The sequence below is a fragment of the Glycine soja genome, chromosome 3 (genome assembly GCF_004193775.1).
Source record: "Glycine soja cultivar W05 chromosome 3, ASM419377v2, whole genome shotgun sequence".
Taxonomy (NCBI): Eukaryota; Viridiplantae; Streptophyta; class Magnoliopsida; order Fabales; family Fabaceae; genus Glycine; species Glycine soja.
The window spans coordinates 2,803,017-2,824,943 of NC_041004.1; the positions used below are offsets into that span (position 1 = coordinate 2,803,017).

General features: G+C 30.8%; 2 protein-coding genes across 2 annotated transcripts; both read left to right on the top strand.

Annotated features, from left to right (window-relative positions):
- The first annotated feature begins 7,081 nt into the window (after positions 1-7,081).
- Positions 7,082-8,368, top strand: LOC114405877. The gene is made up of 2 exons (XM_028368396.1): positions 7,082-7,228; positions 7,500-8,368. The coding sequence occupies exons 1-2, from the start codon at positions 7,172-7,174 to the stop codon at positions 8,100-8,102; spliced, it is 660 nt and encodes a 219-aa protein (XP_028224197.1). The 5' UTR covers positions 7,082-7,171; the 3' UTR covers positions 8,103-8,368.
- Positions 8,369-18,073: 9,705 nt separating this feature from the next.
- Positions 18,074-20,270, top strand: LOC114405631 (reticulon-like protein B11). The gene is made up of 2 exons (XM_028368077.1): positions 18,074-18,290; positions 19,975-20,270. Exons 1-2 carry the CDS (start codon positions 18,074-18,076, stop codon positions 20,268-20,270), a joined length of 513 nt encoding a protein of 170 aa, XP_028223878.1.
- The last annotated feature ends 1,657 nt before the right edge of the window (positions 20,271-21,927 follow it).

Consider the following 21,927-nt stretch of genomic DNA (forward strand, 5'->3'; position numbering starts at 1 on the left):
CTAATACAATTAATTTTTATACTTTAACTTATTCCAAAAAAAAAATACTTTAAATATTATAAAAACAATAAAATTATATTCTTATTACAATATAATGGTAATAAAAATATATTATTATTCTTTTTTCATTTTCCAATATAATGTTACGTTAAAAATCAAACCAAATTATTTGTAAACAATCAAATCGATCGATTAAATAAGAAACCTCACAAACCAAAAAATCTATATAAAAAAAAGAAACTACACCTAATTAAAAGAAGATACCTGCGGTTTGAAAAATTTTTTTTTAATAAGAAAATGTGTATTTATTGCCTACTATTAGTTTACCAAAATCAATATTGTGCGTAATATAGTTTACTAAAACTAATGCTGACTATATTTATAGAATGTTCAATAAGGGTTGGATCGCTCGCCTGAGAGGCCTCTAGAAAGATATACAGGTTATGTTTGTCAAATTAAATCTTTTAAATTAATTTTTAATTTTTTTTACTAATTAAAAAATTTATTTAACTAATTGATAAATAATTTTTTAAAAAAATACTGCTTTAAGTAATATTTTTTAAAATACTAGTTTATAGTTTTTTATATTTTATTTCCTTTTTATCTTTAAAATATTTATTCATTTTTCTTATTATCTTTTTAAAATATTTCATTTTATATTTTTTAATTAATTTAATAACTAGTTTTACTGAACAAATATGATTTAATAAATTAGCTTAAAAACTTTAAACTTTCAACTAATTTTGTTAAAAATAACCTTATATCCATAATATTAAGTTATTAACCTATGCTAGAGTAAATGGTATTGATTTCTTTTAGCCTGAGCTAGGTGGGTATCCTTATTCGTAGATGCGTTATAATGGTCTTATAGTACATAGTTCTATTAATGTTGTGTTGATTATATATATATATATATATATATATATATATATATATATATATATATATATATATATATATATATATATATATATAAAACATTTAATCACAAATTTTATCATTCAACTTTTGTTATTTTGTAAACTTTATCACTTATGTTTTCAAATTTTACACATTTTAACACTGTTCACTGTCACCAAAAAAAGGTAAATTAAAAATATGATGTCATTTTATTACCCATGTGATGGTAATATATATAAAAAAATTAAATTTTAGATAGTAAAATTGGTGAAATATTAAAAGTTAGGTTGTATAATTTGTGGAATAAAGATTGGTAGCAAAACCTACAAAAACAATAAAAATTAAGTGATAAAACTTATGAAATAATGAAAATTAGATGATAAAATTTGTGACTAAACCTGTATATTTCAACTAACAATTTTGATTTCCTAAAAAAATAAAAACTAACAATATGGATTTCCCTATTTCTTTGGCTTGAGGTGGTATGTGTAGAATAATATGCCTAAAGAGCCTAATTTGGACAAGTCCTTATAAATTTTCTTAATTAATTACGCAAGGAAACGAATAATGAAACGAATGTTTTTCTTAAATTGTAAAGTAAGATAAAATTATGAATTATAGTATATATTACCACGAATAAATAATACTTTTTCCGTATCAATATAAGTATCGCATTTAAAAAATTTTGTAAAATAAATATCGGGTTAGTTTTTCAATATAATATTAGTTTTATTATTATTATTAATAATAATGCTAATTAGTTATAAATTATTATTTTATTTCATCTACTTATTAATTTTTGTTGGTTTTTATAAAACAATCTAATACGATTCGTATTTTAGCCATGGGAAGAAGGGAGGAGATATAACCCACAATTTAAAAATAAATGATAATGTAAAAATTTTAAATCGTTATCCAATTATAAATAATCATATATATATATATATATATATATATATATAATAAGTTTATTTACTTTTATAATTAAAATTATACCAAAAATAGTTTTTAATTGATATACAATATAATTTTTTATAGTGAGATTGTGTGCTTATTAAAATTTAGGATAAATAATAAATATTTATTTTAGTCTATAAAAATATGAGATGATAATAAATTGGTTATTGAAATATAAAAAAATTAATTTTAATCCCCAGATGTATAAAAATTATGACGGATTAGTTCTACAAATGATAAATTAGTCCCTAAATTTTATAATTTAATATCAAATTAATCTTTAAAAATATAATTTATTATCAAATTAATTTTAAATATTAAGATTTAATAAGAAAATTGTTTCACATATTTAACAAACACGGTACATCATTTTTAGTCCAAAAATGCAGTCCCCGAATTATGTTTTTGTCTCCTACATATCATTTGAATGTATTATTTTGTTCTTAACATTTTTTCTTGTTTTATAATGTGAAGCTACTGATAAGCAATAATATGCTTTTAGTTTTTTGGTCTATTAATAACTAAGTAAGTATAAAAGCACTTTAGTGGGTGCCTCTCGTGACTTTCCAACCACTGAAGGCCAAACAAAGACAAAACTCATTCATGTTTCCATTGGCAGAACCATCAAAGACAATCTAAAGCATAAGTTTGAACTTGAATGTGAAACAAAGAATACGAATCATAAAAGTAAGTGATAGCCATCACACCATCCTTTTTAGTCCCATGATGCAACACGAGCCAATGTTATTATTAGCTTCACAATTTGACTAATATATAGCAACATGACCATGATGCGACGCGCTACTGAAAATTAAATTAAAGCATCACCAAAGTGTGGATTGTGATTTGTTATATGCACCTCAAATGTTTGGTCATAGGAAATAATGCAATGATTTATTTTCTTTCCAAAGAATTAAGTATATGGTTGTCTATCACAATTTATTTGTTAAGAAAAAAATACATTTTGAATGTACGAAAACTTGGTTGGAGCGGGATCGTGTTTACGTTAACGGGATCTTTATGAGTCAAGTTGAATATTTCCTTTAATTTCATAATTTCCGCCAGAGATTGAATCTCGGTATTGATATGTTATATGACACACATAAGTCCTATTGACACCCAATCTGATATATGTATGTACATATATAGTCCCTTAAGTTTAAGCACGGGTTGTGTAAAGACTAAAGGGAATAGCATCAGGGTCAGATTTGATCTATGTATGTACAAGTCCTATTTATGATTTAGCCTGAGAAGAATATCACTTGAAACTAGACTGAAATCAACCAATATTATTACTTTTTTATTGTTTAAAAATAATAATTTCAAAATTAAAACTAAAAGAAAAAAAATTAGATGAATAATTTCATAATACAAACAACAATAAAATAATCAAGTTTTTCCTACTAGATGATGCTGATTAAATGGATAAATAATAGCATAACATTTTATTGTAAATTGTGTATGTAAATAAATATTTTTGAATGATTTTGCTTATAATTCTTGGTCTTCCTCCACCTAAGATAATCTCTTATTTGACACGCCCTCTTTATTGAGACAACTACCAATTGAAATCCTATAGTTTTTCTTGTTATATTGCAAATAATTTTAAGTTTAAATATCTTTTTATTCCTGTTAAGGTGAGAGAGTTTTGATTTTGGTTGCTATAAATTTAATTTTATTTTTCAGCTATCTAAAATTGGAAATAAAATAAAATGGTTAACATCTTTTTAGACGAATAAAATGGTTAATATATATAAGTCATGCTTTTTAATCGCATAAAAATGAAAAAAAAATGGAGGGTTCTAAACACATGAGAATCATATTCCAACCACTTTAATATAAATATTTATTTATTTTTTAATAATTAAATTTTGTTGGAGATCTAGAACTTGATTAACTTACAATTATTTTTAATGAAATTCTCTTTATCTTATTTATATTACTGGAACCTGAAATCTTATTTAAAAGATTTAAATTTAGTTATACTTTGATTTCTTTTTTTGCTGGAGGGTTCTACTTTGATTAATACTATGTTGGTATGTAGTCTGTAGATGACATTGTTGAGGAGCAAGAACTTCAATATTGATGTATATATAATTGATTTGTTCCTGACAAATGATTTTAATATTTTAATCGTTTGAATTAACCGATTAAAAATATATGCTTAGTAAGAAAGATGAATGCATGAAGGCCGCTAATAAAGACAAATTGAATCATGTTACCAAAATCTTGGATAGACCAAAACTCCAGAGAAGAAATGTTTAATTGATTCGTTCATTACTTAATTAAATTACATACGATTAGGAGGGGTAGGCTGCAAGAATCAAGTAACGCATAATGTTGGCAGACAGATTACTATCCCTTGCATTATACGCGTTGGGGTTCAAATTAAGACCACATGAACCAAAATATATTTTAGGTTAGAATAAAATAAAATTTACAACCTCAATAAATTTTCAGTCGCCCTATTATTGATCATTTTGGTCATTTTTTATTTTTTAAATTCAATACATCAATATATGATACTATATTTTTTTGGGTACTGTACATGGTGCCATATATTCATTGAATAAAATCTTCCTACTCCGGCCATTAGAGTTAAATCAAGGCACCAACTTTTTTTTTGGTGAACTTTAAAGGCACCAACTAATAGTACATTGATTAGAAATTCGTATATGAAAAAAAATTTCATTTGGCTAACTTCGTCTAAACATATGCTAATCTTTTTATATATGAAAATAAAAAAGATAATTGACGCCTATATATATAACTAGCTAGACAACAAGTGCTCCCATACCTAAAAAAGGAAAAGAAAATAAGCCAACAAGTGCTTTTACTTCCAGCATTGAACATGTCCAGGTGCTTTGCATGTTCAAATCAATCAAATTAAATAATATTCTTAGAATTCGGGAGTATAGTTTAAGCCTTTAAGGTATATACATACTAGTACATTATTTGTAGCCTGGACAAGATTTGGACGGTGATAAAAATATGATTACTTTGTAAATCTTGAGTGTGTGAGCTTTATCGGGACACAAATTCCCTCATAGGAGACTGCAATTAACTACCAGTAGTTAATTGAGATTTACAAGTATAATTAAGATTTCGAGGTAAGATTAATAGAGAATTCCACTTTGACCCTTTGAGTATTATGGATTTCTTTAGAATACTGTATATGATTAGTCTCTTCCCTCAAAGTCTTGATAGATTTTTTCCTTGTTCTCAGACGATTTGAACTCAGATCTTTTGTGCTATCTACTAATAAGTGGCGAGGCTCCAGAAAAGCCAATTTTAAATTGTTTAGAAAAAAAATTATTGAATATAACTCAAAAATATTTCAGTATTATTTATGGAATTTCTAATCACATATTTAAATATATAGTTAATTATGTCAATTTATATCACATTATGTTGGTATCAAAATTAATACATTCAGCAAAAAATAAATGACAATATATATTTAACAATACATGCTGATATAATGTATCATATTTTTAGTGACTTTCAAAATATATATTGTATATCACTTCAATTGTTTTTTTCTTCTGCTGTATCACTTTATTTTTTATTACACAAAAATTATATTAACAAAGACAATCTTAAAGCTTAATAGTTTGTATAAGTAACTCTAGCCCAGTTGATTGAGCATACGTCTAGTTTTAAAAATCAAAACCCTAAATTATTCCTGATTACATAATTATATCCGTACCCTATGTTTTATACATATCACAAATACATCTTATCTGCTTTTCCAACATTACATACGATATTCCTATATCGTTTTAGATCTGAATTATCAATTGGGAAATCCGCAAGTCCCGGATCTAAATTGTAGTGCATTGATCTTCACTGATCTGAGTTTGTTCATGCCTCAAATATCTCTCATAATGTTTTCGTGTTTGGGGCTTAGAAAGTTGGAGGGGACTGAAGTACTCCAATTTGAGTTTTGGGTTTGGTGTTTAAACGCATTTTTAAACCTTAATGGTTGTGGCTTTGGCTTTTAGGAATGCCAATTGGTTTGAGAGTGAGGAAGTGAAGAAAATATATAGGGAAGATGAGTATTGGTGTTGGCTTTGGAAATTTTCATGGTTTGAGTTTAGATATGTTGGTGACTTGTGAAAATTCGTGGTGTCAAGTCTGTATATATTCTCAGAAACAATGGTAGTGCATATTGACAATCTAAATTTGAAACAACAAATGGTATCATACGCAATAATGTTTGAAAATGTAGGAGTGGATGTGTAAATATGGAGATGAGGTGTTTTGAAAAAAAAAAACAGAAAACAAAACTTATAAATCACAAGACCGAACGAAGTTCCTTTGGGACACATGGATGCTACTATAAGGGGAACACAAAGGTTAGGGAGTTTTCAGTAGGTTTAAAAAAATGAGGAAATCCTTGTTGTGTAATTCAAGTAAAAACATGGGAAGTGTTGATGGAATATGCTCTACTATTTTTCTTTCGTCTCATTAATTTTTACCACACATTTCTCTGCGTTTTCTTCCTATATTTTTCGTTATTGAAATTTTGTTGAACAAATACAAATTCTTCTCTTGTGGTATATTGGGTTCTTGACAAATTTTTTAGCTTCTTATTAAGCAATTGTTGAATCAAACTAATTTTCACTGTGCACTATGTGGTGTTCAAGGTTGTTGGTCCAGACCCTCTTGAAATAGGTAGCTAGCTTGGACCACTTAATTAATTCAATGTCTCGGTTGCAATCTAAAGGGAAAAGTTCAAATCAAAATCCCCAATTCCACACCTTTCATTCATTCACGGTTATCAAAAAGGAGAAAATCCCTCCCTTAACGTGTCCCTGTTGTAGATGGAAGATAAAAAATGTGGGAAAACTTATTAAATGAGAAGGACACGTGTCATTTAGGAAAGATGTACGTGAATTTTTCCCTACGAATAATGTATATTGAAAAGGACATGTTATAATGTTATATGATGCCTTGTTGCAACCATTTCTCCTTGAAAGGAGAATCTAATGTACCAAAATTTATATATATTTATTTTGTAGTGAGACTTTCAACATGAATGGTGCCTGTTTGGACGGTAGAATTCTGAGAATCTACGATAACAGCCTCCCTCAGTTGCTTCCAAACTCAAAAAAGTCTAAAATATTTAATAGCAAGGACAGAGATAAGCTATGGTTTTCTCACCATATTTATTATATATATATATATATATATATATATAGCATTGGTAGCTCCCCAAAAACATGAAGCAACGATATTTTTCATATCAAAGCTAGCTTAAAATTGCACCCAAAGAAATCTCCAATTTGAGGAAAACAAACACATCAACAACATGGCTAATTGGTCTGCCGAAAATGCCAAGAAAGCTTATCTCCAAGCACTGAAAATGGTAAGCAACACTTTCTAAATTCCACCAATTAAGATAGGTTTGTCTTATGTTACTCCTTGTTTCTTTTGTCCCATAACTAAGATTAAGGTTTTAAATTGTGGTTACAGTTGTAGTCACGATTTTGTCATGATTTTTAACATTGTGGCAAATTGTCGCAAAGAAATCAAAAACCTTGATATAGTAGATGAAATCAGTCATACATAGTTTTTTAAGACTTTGATTAGTTTCATAACTTCATATCATATATTTTGATTGTTCTTTCAATATGCAGGCCAAAAGAGGTAAAGAACCTGATGTAGCTGAGTTCATATCTGCTATAGCAGCAGGCAACAATGCACAACTCATGATGGTGTCCAGTGCCGGCGTGGCCGGTTCGGCCACGCTTGCTCTGGCTGCAGCTGCTCACCAAACTAATGGCCGTGTGGTGTGCATTTGTTGTGATCAAATCGAGTCAGATGCATCAAGAAAAGCTCTAGGAGTTCATGGAGATCGTGTTGAGTTCGTTGTAGGTGATGTGAAAACCCTTCTGCTAGGGGAATACAAAGGAGCTGATTTTGTGCTTGTAGATTGTGACATCACCAACGCAAAGGAAGTTTTTCTAGCAGCATTTAAAGGTGCCAACAAAAATGGGGCAATTGTGGTTGGATATAATGTTAAGCATAAGGTCTCAAGGTGGAGACAACTTAAAGCATCATTTTTACCCATTGGAGAAGGGTTGTTGGTGGCCAAAATAGATCCCAATATTGTGAAGGTTAATGATGACAAGGTTGTACAAAGGAAGAGTCGTTGGATTGTTCAGGTGGACAAATGCACAGGAGAAGAACATATTTTTAGGGTCACCTCTCCTGATAGGGAAATGCAGATTGAAGTTTAAGGCTACAAATTGACATAGATTTTGTTTTTGAATAATATGAAATGATTAATTGAAGTGTACGCATAATAGATCTCATGGTCTGAAGGTTACCTCTTAGGAATGTAAAGTAGAACAGGAGCTGTTTGCTTTTGCTATTCAGTGGTCTTTTATTTGCATGTGTTTTAGTGTATATTTGTGTAAAGCAGTTGTCCTGTTAATTTTTTTTCACAGGCCAAAGAAGCTATGAAAGTAAAACAGGATGAGTAAAATTTGGTTTAGCATGGTTATATCACCCTGTTCATTTTTTCAATTCCTGTAGCCTTCTATGTCCTTGTTACTTCTTTTGTTCTGCATTTTACTATTTGAGTTTGGAACTAATATCTTGGCTTTTGTGGAAGACTCTACACAACAGCCAGTCCTTTTTCTTTTTTTTTCACCACCGCCTGGTCATTGATTTTTTTATTGGTACAAGTTAATTTTTTATATTCATTTTCTTGTTTCACTGGTTATAAGTACAGAAATTTGTAATTATACTTTTTTTTATCGGCCAATATTGTTATTAATTGTGATTGGATTTCCACATAATACACTAGTACACTAGTAGCCTCTTGGGGAGACAATAAACTTTAATTTAAGTATTATTATAACTCCCGTCAAACATTAATCAAATAGCAATGCAAGGCACTTAAGGCTCTAGTTAGGGTGGTGCCATTAGAGATATTTGGAATATCATTTGAGAGCCTAAAACCTTAATCACAATATTATCAAATAAAAAAAGTCAAAGAAATTAGTATAATTTACTTTTTTTATTTATTAAAATCTATTCTCCCTTTATTTCTCATAACATTTCTTATTACAATCTTATAAAGAATTCTCAATTATTGATATAATATAATGTTATTTCATATTTTTAAGAATCTATAGAGAAAATAATAACATAAGAAATTACACTTTCATTATTTTTAAAATTATTAAAAGCATAAAATAAATCTAAAATAATATTTTATAACTATACTAATATAAATATAGTAAAATTATCTTTGTATCTTGTCAATTCAAAGAGGACGTACCATTGACCTATTAATTATCTTTATATCTTTTCATATATCCAACTACATTTCTTCAGAAGTGTCAAAATAATGGGTAGGATGCATCGTAAAAAAGATCGTTGTTTTTATATGGATTTAGACGAAGGTGGAAAACAGAGGTGAATATTCTTAATTTCTAGCGTGGTCATGCATGGATTCAACATTTATGCATCAGTGTATTCTAATAAAAAAAATCTTTCTTTCATACATAATCAAGAATCTTTGTTAGTAAAATACGCTGTTCCAAGATTAACTATGAATCCTTGTTTCAAAATTCATCAATTGGTATTGTTAAATTCTTAGTAAAAGATTCATAGTAAATACTAATAGCATGCAAGGTACCTATGTGTGCATCCAAACGAGGGAGTTGTCGCTGCAAGAATGGGTAGACGACGGTGAGTCCAAGAAAAGATAGTCTAGGCATGCAAGAATGCGTGCATAATTTTTTTGTCTGATGTATTAGTAAGTTTGGGTCATATATATATATATATATATATATATATATATATATATATATCACATAATTGAGTTATGGTCACTATATAATTAGTTAAAATATTAAAGTGGTTTAATCAAAATATATAAAAGTATGATTAAGGGTATATATGTCATGAAAGGTTAATTGTGTAGATATTATCAGTGATGTTATAATTTGATAAGGAGCGAAATTATAATAATTGTTAAATTTGGGGTAAGATGATGACACTTAGCAATATAAGAGTTATGGTCCCCCATTTGTAGAGAGCAACCAAACTTACCAATATAAGAGTTATGGTCCCCCATTTGTAGAGAGCAACCAAACTTACCAATATAAGAGTTATGGTCCCCTATTTATAGAGAACAACCCAACACAGAGTTTAGCTTTTTCTCTCTCTAGCCCGTCAAAAGATAAAAAAATTCAGAGAAAAAAGCTCTTTACACCTGGAAGATCATAAAACCAATAAACCTTTCATCATCATTCCATTATGACTAATCCATATACGCTTTCACATTAGTTTTCACTATGATTTTGAGTATGGGAACACAAACGGGTTCTATTCATCTTTATACATTAATTTTCTTTCTGCATGAATAGAAATCATGTGGTTAGGTTTGATGATTGTCTGTTAGAATCAAATTAGGCTGATTGATTGAATTCAACATTTGGAATTGAATCTCAACACTTGGTATCAGAGCCACCCATACTTGATTCATGTATGATGTTTGGATAACATACACACATTAGGTACAATGTTTTGAGGAAACAAAATGAGATGATCACATTAGTGCGGAATGAACAATCATATAAAGGGTGATTGATAACATCAAATTAATATGACAATTGTTCACTAGAGTATATTGCATGATAGGCAATATGGAAATGTTACATGAAAATGATTTTGTAATGTTATTTACATGCTATAAGCTTGACAAATTCACAAGTAGTAAATGATACTTGGTAACAATGAATCAATGTAACACATGTAGAGTAACACTACGGTGTAGGCATACAAATTAGATGTGTCAATGGGTTATGCATTTTATGAGTACCATGTACTTATTTCATGTGGGATAATAAGTATAAATTTAAATGCATTATTGATGTGCTTGTTCTTACTTTTAGAGGCCACTGCAGTGTATTAAAATAATAATCATGGGCTTCTAAAATTTAAAATAAATAAATAAAGTTAAAATAATTTACTCAAGAAACATTTTTATTTTGGATTTGGTGCATCAATGTTCAAAATCCAGTTATAGTATATCATTTTAATTATTTAGCATTTAAATGAGCTAATTGAATCAAGATATCACCAAATCGATCTCTCTTGCGTATATTGTTCATGAGAAAGGTTAGATATTAACGTGTGTGATTATTTATACGAATCGTGATTGATCCAAAGGAAAGTTGTCATTTAACTAAGTTACATACACACCTATGATGTTGAACGTGTCATAATCATGAGATTTTGCATGTGAATGATAAGTCACATCAAAAGATGGATTTGTTATTTGATATGCTTTTATTATCAATATTTTTTTTATCAATGCTCGAACAACAACAAGGATATCACTAGCAAACACAAAAGAAACAAAATCAAGGTGACAAGTATTTCTTTTACCATAAGCCTGGACATATAAAGAAGAAATGTACCAAATATCATGCTTGGCGTGAAAAGAAGAGGCTGTCTAAGCTACCGGAAGCCAATCGATTATGAAAGATGGATCTATGTTGGAGATGGTAAATCGGTGGAAGTGGAAGCTGTAGGGCACTTTAGATTATTATTATGTACTGGTTTTTAGTTGGATTTGAAAGACACTTTTGTTGTATTGTCATTTAGACGGAATTTGGTTTCAGTTTCTTATTTTGACAAATTGGGTTATTTGTGTTCATTTGGAAACAATGTGTTCAGGTTGTCTTTTAATTCAGATATTGTTGGAACTGGTTCACTCTTGGCTAATGATAATATATATTTACTTGATACTGTAGCTTATAATGCAAACTCAGGAGTATTATGGCACAAGGGCTTAGGTCACATTTCTAAGAACAGAATTGAACAACTTGTGTCAAACACAATCTTGGATTCCATTGATTTCATAAGCTTTGATGTTTGTGTTGAATGAATTAAAGGTAAACATACCAAAAACAAGAAATTAAGTGCATATAGGGCTACATACGTCTTGGAATTGATACATACGGACATTTGTGGGCCATTTCATACACTTTCGTGGAATGGTCAATAATATTTTATATCATTCATAGACGATTACTCTAGATATGCATACTTGTTTCTTATACATAAAAAGTCACAATCTCTGGATGTGTTCAAAACATTTAAAGTTGAAGTTAAAAATCAACTCAACAAAAGAATAAAGTGTGTCAAATCTGACTGTGATGGTGAATACTATGGCAAATATGATGGTTCAGGTGAACAATGTCCAGGGCCTTTTCTAGGTACTTAGAGGAATGTGGAATCGTTCCACAGTACACCATGCCGGGGTCACCTAGCATGAATGGTGTGGCTGAAAGACGAAACAGAACTCTTAAGAATATGGTAAGAAACATGATTTGTCATTCTAACTTACCAGAGTCACTCTGGGGAAAGGCACTAAAGACCGCAGCTTATATTCTAAATAGAGTGCCAACCAAGAGAGCTGCCAAAACACTTTACGAGCTTTGGGTTTGACGAAAACCTAGTCTGAAACATTTTCATGTATGGGGATGTCCAGCTGAGGCAAGGCCTTATAAGCCAAATGAAAGTAAATTGGACTCCCGAACAGTGAGCAACTACTTTATTGGTTATTCTGAAAGATCTAGGAGCTATAAATTTTATGATCCCAAATTAAAGACAATTTTTGAGACGGGAACCGCCACATTCTTTGAGGATATTGAGTTTGGGGGGAAGAATAAGGTTAGAGACTTTGTCTTAGAGGAAGAATCATTAACAATTCCAAAACTAATTAATACAGTTGCTTTTGATAAAACAAATTCGAAACCTCTACAAGATATTGTTATTGAATCCCCCACTCAAGATAATTTGGTCATTCATGAAGAACAAACTCAAGATCCTTAAGAACCTATGCTTCATAAGTCAGTACCTTTGCGGAGATCTACAAGAGAAATGAGAAGTACTATTCCAGATGATTATGTGGTATTTCTCCATGAACATGAGGAAAATAATGGTATGATGGAAGATGACCTAGTCAACTTCCATCAAGCCATGCAAGATTCCAACTCAGAAAAGTGGATTGAAGCAATGAATGAGGAGTATAAGTCCATGCAAGACAACAAGGTTTGGGAACTTGTCCCATTACCAGAAGGTGTGAAACTTATTGGTTGCAAATGGATATTTAAGACCAAGTGGGATTCCAAAGGTAATGTGGAGAGGTATAAGGCTCGTCTTGTGGCGAAGGGCTATACCCAAAAGGAAGGGATTTACTTTAAAGAGACTTTCTCTCCAAGTTTCATCGAAAGACTCTTTTAGGACAATCATGGTTCTTGTTGCACATTATGATTTGGAGCTTCATCAAATGGATGTAAAGACGACATTTCTCAATTGCAACATTGATGAGACAATTTATATGGTGCAACCAGAAAACTTTGTGTCAGGAGACCCAAAGAATATGGTTTGCAAATTGACAAAATTCATTTATGGGCTAAAACAGACATCTCATCAATGGTACGACAAGTTTCATCAAGTAATTCTCTCATTTGGTTTCGAGATGAATCTTGTTGATGATTTTGTGTATCACAAATTCAGTGGGAGCAAGTATATTTTCCTGGTCTTATATGTTAATGACGTACTGCTTGCCACTAATGATATAGGCATGTTGCACGAAACCAAGATATTTCTATCAAGAAACTTCAAAATGAAAGATCTTGGTGATTCCTCCTTTGTATTAGGAATTCAGATACACCGAGATCAATCTCGGGGTATTCTAGGATTATCACAAAGGACCTATATCAAAAAGGTACTTAAAATGTTTGACATGCAGGAATGTAAATCTGGGGATACTCCAGTTGCTAAGGGTGATAAGTTTAGTCTCAAATAGTGCCCAAAAGGAAATTTGGAAATTTAGGAAATGCAGAAGATTCCCTATGCATCAGTTGTAGGGAGTTTGATGTATGCCCAAGTATGTACGCGTCCGGATATAGCATACATAGTTGGGGTATTAGGCAGATATTTAAGCAATCCAAGAATGGATCATTAGAAAGTAGTCAAAAGAGTTATGAGGTATTTAAAGAGAACAAAGAATTATATGCTCACATACAAGAGGTCAGATCAGTTGGAGATCATTGTGTATTCTAACTTGGATTTTGCAAGATGCCTAGATAGTTTGAGATCCACTTTAGGTTACATTTTCATATTAGCCGGTGGTGCGGTTTCTTGGTGTAGTGCCAAGCAAACCCTTACTACTTCATCCACTATGGCGGAAAAATTTGTGGCATGCTATGAGGCATCAAATCATGGAATATGGCTGAAATATTTTTTCACAGGACTGCAAATTGTGGAAGGAATTGAAAGACCACTTAAGTTATATTGTGACAATAAATCAGTTGTATTGTATTCTAACAACAATGGGAGCTCGACCAAGTCGAAGCATATTGACATCAAGTTCCTAGCTGTTAAGGAAAAGGTACAGAGTGGACACATTTTCGTAGAACACTTAGGGACATACTCCATGATAGTAGATCCTCTTACTAAGGAACTTCCACCAAGGTCTTTCATGAGCATGTTTCTCACATGGGTGTTTTACAGTTTGAGGAATCTTTGGTTTAGTGGGAATTAGTCACTTTTATGTATTTTATGTTCTATGTTAGATTTTATGTATGCATACATTGACTTTTGAATATAGTTGGTTATATATATATATATATGGTTTATTATTCAGTTATTATACTTTGTACATTAAGATTATTAAATGATCTCATTGAGGTAAAGTAGGACCAGTTGAAAATAGATGTGTACAGGCCACCTTCACGTAATTTTCATGCTACACATTTCATGATGAGTCTATGTCATTTGATTATGTCAGCATTAGTGATCATTGATGGGTTTAGTTGTGATTGATACAATGAAAACTACTTTGGTTCTACGTGCGGATGTAATCAATGGACAAGATTGTTGGAATATGTTAAAGGCATGTAATGGCAAATTTTGAACTCATAAAGTCTAACACATTCATAAGGATTGTAAGAATATATGTTTGTGACCAGTGGGAGATTGTTAGAAATTTTGGGTCATATATATATATATATACATATATTAGAAATTTTGGGTCATATATATATATATATACATATATATATATATATATATATATATATATATATATATATATATATCACATGATTGAATGAATTAGGGCCATTATATAATTAGCCAAAATATTAAAGTGGTCTAATCAATATAAAAGTATGGCTAAGGGCATATATGTCATGAAAGACTAATTGTGTAGATACCATCAGTGATATTATAATTTGATGAGAGGATAAATTATAATTGTGAAATTTGAGGTAAATGATGGCAGTTACCAATATAAGGGGTTATGATCCCCATTTGTAGAGAGCAACACAATGCGTATAGTGTTGCTTTTCTCTTTGTCCTATCAGAAGAGAAAAAATTCAGAGAAAGAAAAGAAAAGAGCTCTCTTCCATTATGATTAATCCAGGTATGCTTTGCATTAGTTTTCATCATGATTTTGAGTATGGAAATACTAAGAGATTCTATTCATCTTTATACCATAATTTCTCTTTACATGAATAGAAAGCATGTGACTAGGTTTGATGATTGTCTGTTAGAATCAAATTATGCTGATTGATTGAATCCCAACATTTGGAATTGAATCCCAATATGATGGGTTTAGTTGAATGACTTGAATCTAGTTCTATAATTAATGAGATGATTTAGAGACCATCTAATTCTTAACTGGGTTTGGGATTTTGAGGATATAGAAATTATTAAAAATCTTATATACTACATCTCAGAGAGAGTCGACCCAATAATGAGTGAGGTCTAAAATAAAATTTAAAAGAAATATTTTATTTTACAATATGATAGTTATATAATAGGTTTTTTTTTTTGCCAACATAGATGAACATTTTGTAAACATATAAGTCCTCTTTGCTTTATAAAAACTAATAACAAATATTTTTTTATAGACTTAAAAGCTTGATTGAACTTTACTTATTTTATCCTTACTGGTTATAATCTAAAAATTAAATTGCAGTAACATAGAAAAACCGCATTTATAACTATAGTAGCCAGCTTCACATAGTTGCTAGTAACTACTAAATTGTGTGGAACAAAAAATTGCACTACTTCATTGGACTTCTATTCTTGCATACGTACCGAGCTATTTTTGCAAACTCCTTCTCGAATGATGATATAGCATAAAGAAAAACTGCCTTGTCATCATCCATCCATCTTGTAGGATCCATCTCATCACAACAAGGCTCATCATCAACATCCTAAGTACTAGTTGCCTTCAAGTTGGATTGATGATGAGAAGACAGTTTTTCACCACGATGTATTGCGTTTCTCGAAGGACATGGCAAGGATGGCATGGTGTTTGGGAACTATAGGTCCTAAGAATTGTGTATGGTTTTCTTCAGCAAGTTCTTGAAATGCCGTAGTATGGCATATGCACATACCATGATGCTTCCAGTTTTATAGAAACTTGGAACTAATCTATAAGTTTTGCACTTATGCTTTGTCTATTGCATGCATGCTCAAAATGATGTATGGTTCTTGATGTTAATTAGGGTGTTTAATTATTGATATGACGTTGTCCATGTAAGCTTTTAAAGTTGTACGTGTACATTAAGCCCAAAGAAACAATCGGTATACATTTTAATTAATAATTTTTATGGTATTAGAGTTTTTGTTACTTTTTCTTTCTCTTTTGCTCTATTGTTTAACTTGATATTTCTAATTAATGCTAACATAGAGAGGAGTGCTACAACATGTAGCATCAACTGCTTCAGAGGGTCCTAGCTGTTGAATCAAGAATCAGGAGAATAGCACCTTTCAAGAGTAATTTATTTTGTTTATAAGGCTCTTAAGTTTGAAGATTAGTAAATTATATATGCTCTTATATATATATATATATATATATATATATATATATATATATATATATTACACATCATAAAACCTTTCTAACATTAGATTGTGTTAAAAATTTAATATGTGTGTGTTACATACACTAATTTTGCGTATTTGTGTTATAAAATCAAGAATTAATCTTTCTTTGAAAGAAAATCAATAATCTATGTAATTAAAGTACCTTGTTACAGGAACATGAATCCTTGTTTCAAAAACTGAAAGTGAAAATAACTAAAAGCAGATAGAGAGAAAGAAGACTTACACGCACACACCAGGAAGTTCATTTGGTCAGCCTTGAAATCCTACATGCAGTAAGAACCTTTGTCACCATGAACCATCATCAATCACATGATTAATAATTTTCTTTCTTTAGCTTCTTCATTTTCTTTTCGTTTCTTTATCATTTTCTTGTCCTCTTGATATGCATATATACGTAATTTGTTTGGCATAGTTATAACTTTTGCATTTTACCTCTACATTTTTGTCCATACATATATGTGTGTATATATGGTTATGCAGCAAAGTAACTGATAAACTTTATTAAATATGTTAGTTTTCATAGAAAAAGATTCGTACAAAATTAATACCTAATAAATGGATGTCCTGATTATTATAGATAAAATTAGTTTAGTTAATTACTAAAAGTTATTTTAGCAGTTAGTTGATTATGACAGTTAGTTAGTTACTAGAAGTTATTTGAATAAGTTAGTTAATTACTAGTTAGTTAGTTTCTAGAAGTTATTTGAGTAAGTTAGTTGGTTACTCAAGTTAGTTATTTTTTGTCTGTATAAATACACCAACTTTTGTAATACTTTGATGTATGAATCCTAAAATTGTTTTTTTATTTATCTTTCATTTCTTTCATTTCTGATATGGTATAAGAAGTTTTTGCTTTCGTGCCTTTTGCTTCCTATTGAAGCTATTTTTGGTTCTGCCCGGTGGCCTACCCCCTTATGAATCGGTTTTTAAGGGGACCTTTCAAATGCCTGGTTGGTTCTTTTTTTCTCTCATGATCATGGATGCCATTGATGATTCTAACCCCTTCATTCTTCCGACAATCATGGCATTGTCTTAGTTTCTCATCCTTTTACCGGTGAAAACTACAATTTTTTGGAAGAAAGCAATGTGCATGGCTCTTCATGAAGAAAACCAAAAGGAAGTTGGTGCTTCCACCTCTGCCAGTGAAGTTTCACATGCTTTTTCCTTAAAGACTTCTTCTGCTGCACGCAATCATCCTCACAATCGCATTGTTACTAATATCTCTATAGTTTTTTTACTGACGTTGTACTCACCACTAAGCTAAACTTCCTCAACCACCATGAGAGATTCTAATCGAATTTCGGTTCACCGTATTCTCGGCGAAGGTTTACTTGCTGATGTGGTGTTGTGGAAGAATTGGCGTGGAGCGGTTGCGGTGCTCGTTTCTGCCACCGCATTATGGTACCTCTTCGAGCGTGCCGGTTACAATTTCTTGTCCTTCATCGCCAATGTCATGTTGCTTCTTGTCGTTATTTTCTTTTTGGGCCAAAGTTGCTAACCTTCTCAATGTAGAAGCAAGCTTCACGATGATGAATCAAGTTGATTCAAGTAGTTTTGATGATGACAAAGATGATGACAAAAAGCCCAAAGAATGATTTCAAGATTGAGTCAACAAGTTCAAGATCAAGATTAATTTCAAGTTTCATGAGAAGAAATCAAGAAGACTCAAGAATCAAGAGAAGTTTGATTTCAAGATTCAAGAGAAGATGAATTCAAGATTCAAGAGAAGATGAATTCAAGATTCAAGAGAAGAAATAAAGAAGACTTCACAAGGGAAGTATTGAAAAGATTTTTCAAAATACAAACATAGCACAATTTTGTTTTCAAAAGAGTTTTTCTCAAACTTTTCTAAGTTACCAGAGTTTTTACTCTCTGGTAATCGATTACCAGTTTCCTGTAATCGATTACCAGTGGCAAAGTTTGATTGCAAAAGCTTTTAACTGAATTTGCAACGTTCCAATTGTTTTTAAATGGTGTAATCGATTACAATTTATTGGTAATCGATTACCAGTGTATCTGAACGTTGAAATTCAAATTCAATTGTGAAGAGTCACATCTTTTCATAAAATGCTTTGTGTAATCGATTACATGGTTTTGGTAATCGATTATCAGTGACAAGTTTTGAATAAAAATCAAGAGATGTAACTATTCCAATGGTTTTCTCAAGATTTTCTCAAGGTTATAACTCTTTCAATGGTTTTCTTGACCAGACATGAAGAGTTTATAAAAGCAAGACCTTGACTTGCATTTTATGTACTTGATATAACTTTTCATATATACTTTTGAACATCTTCTTGAACTTCTTCTTCTTCTTCTTCCTTTGCCAAAAGCTTTCTAAGTTTTCTGGTTTCCAAACCTTGTTCTTTCACAGAAAACAAAAGTGTGTTATTCATCTTTTTCATTCTCTTCTCCCTTTGCCAAAAAGAATTCGACAAGGTCTAACCACCTTAATTCTTTTTGTTTCTCTCTTCTCCCTTTTCCAAGAGAACAAAGGACTAACCGCCTGAATTCTTTTGTGTGTCCCTTCTCCCTTTTCAAAGAATTCAAAATGACACAGTCTGAGAATTCTTTTAATTCTTCCCTTTCCCTTAAACAAAAGATTTCAAAGGACTAACCACCTGAAATATCTTTTGTTTCCCCTTCACAAAGTTTCAAAGGACTAACCGCCTGAGAATGTTGTCTTAACACATTGGAGGGTACATCCTTTGTGGTACAAGTAGAGGGTACATCTACTTGGATTGTTGTAACTGAGAACAAGAGAGGATACATCTCTTGTGGATCAGTTCAAGTGGAGGGTACATCCACTTGGTTGTTCAAGAGAACAAGGGACGGTACATCCCTTGTGGATCTTTGCTTGTAAAGGCTTTTACAAGGTTGAAAAGAAATCTCAAGGACCGCAGGTCGCTTGGGGACAGAATGTAGGCACGAGTTGTTGCCGAACCAGTATAAAACTCTTGTGTTTGTCTTCTTCTTCCCTACACTCTTTAATTTCCGCTGTGCACTTTAATTATCACTTTTACTTTTGGTTAAGTTTCTATTTATGTTCTTTACTTTCTTAACTTTGTAGTAAAAGCCTAATTGAATCTAGTAACATTAAGAAGGATAAGTTTTTTAATTAGTAAAGGTTCATTAATAATTAATTCAACCCCCCCTTCTTAATTATTCCGAGGCCACTTGATCCAACACTCAATAGACCTCTTCCTCCTCTCCCCGATCTGGAGATCTCGAAGGAAACTATTGCCAGGGTTGCTGATGCACTACAAATTTGGTTGAATCTAGCCTTGTCCGTTGCACATGACATAGCGATTGAGAAGAATTTTTTGCTCTGCCTCCAGGTTGTTGGTGTATTGTGGGTAATATCTTACATTCATAGTTTGTTCAACTTTTTGACTTTGATCTTTATTAGTGTTCTTCTTAGCTTGTCTCTCGTTGTGTTGTATGACAAGGACCAGAACATTTTCAATTTGCATGGCTAGAGTAAGTTTCTCCATGTCTAGCACTATCCAGTTTTTGCCAACAAGGTGTTTGTTTAAACGCTTAAAATATGTTGTTAAATATGGACAAATGTAACTAATTTTTGCGGCATTTTATCAAATGTTGTGGTATAACTCATGTCGCTAAAACCTTTAACGATATTGGTTATACACAACATTTGATAAAATATCACAAAAAAAATATTAATATCATTTATTCATGTTCAGTAATATTTATGAAATCTTATCAACAGTTTTTGACAAAATTTTTACTTAAGTGTTAGGTCAAAAAATGTTGTTAAAGATCACATGTGAAATAGTGACAATTGCTTAAGCAAGATGTTGAATGTGATTAGTTCATAGAACAAATTGTCAAAGGCTTGCATGCCTTAGGCATTTGAGAAGTTATTTTTTTTATTAGATTTGATGCAAAGAGTACTCTCCTACTACAGTCAACAAGTTTAACGTTAGAAGAATGACATTAAACTTGTTGACCGCAGGATGTGAATACTCTTTTGTTTTGAAGTAATATACGTCTTCCTTGAATTGTTTCAAATCTAACCAAAAATAACTTCTCACATAATAACTTAAAGTATGTTTGCATCGAGCAACTTTTTCTATTAACTCATTGCATTCAACATCTTGCTTAAGCAATTGCAAGGAACACCTTAAAGCCATGAAGAAAACGTGCTTGAATCTCAATTGATAACCATATATAAACAACTTGATATGACAGAAAAATGTGAAAGTAAAAAGTATTGTAACAGGATGTGTTTTCAGAAGCACAAAATTGGATTGTACTTGATTTATAAATAGGACTAAAACGATAATATTTTCCTATTACTAATTCCTCATTACATTATCTATAAGCAATATAAGATAATAAATGAATGCAACATTCTGGAATCTGATCATAATTAACTTTCTCACCAAAACTATCTTAACTAGAATTTGTGCTAATTAACCATGAAAATATAACCAAGGATTAAAGGCTCATAGCTTCTCAAAGTATGCAAGGCAGTTATTCAAAATTAAAAAAAATGTAACACCAAATATTTAAAGAAAATGTTTATTTTAAAGTCATAAGAACACTAGGTGTGTGTTTGATTAGTCTGGTTATACTCGACAAGTCATTTCAGATGATTTTTAATTTTTTTTATTTGAATAAGTTTATTTAATGGTTCAATAAACAAGTTGTTTTGTTAAATAACTTCTAGTTTAATATTCTCTCTCTCTTTTTTTTTTGTTACCTACAGTTCAATACTCTTATTTTCCTTGGTTAGGCAAATGAACGCCGTGTACATGGATTCATGCATATCTAGGTCCAGCAGGGACACATTTGATAAAACTTTTCTAATTAAATTGTGTGAAAAAAAAACGTGTGTTACACTAATTATGCATCATTAGATATTTGCTAACATCAAGAATCTTTTGTAACTAAAATACGTTCCAAGATTATATGAATGCTTCTTTCTTTAAAAATTTATCAATTAACTCAGAGAAAAAATTGTACTAGTAGCAAATGGATCTCTAGTTTGAATTTCGATATGATTAATTTGGGTTTGTTTGCTATGCATGAAGTATGAGAAATTTAAGGAATGAGGGGCACAAGAATTTCCTCACGGCTGCATGGTGTGGAAGCAGTGACGGATCCAAGACC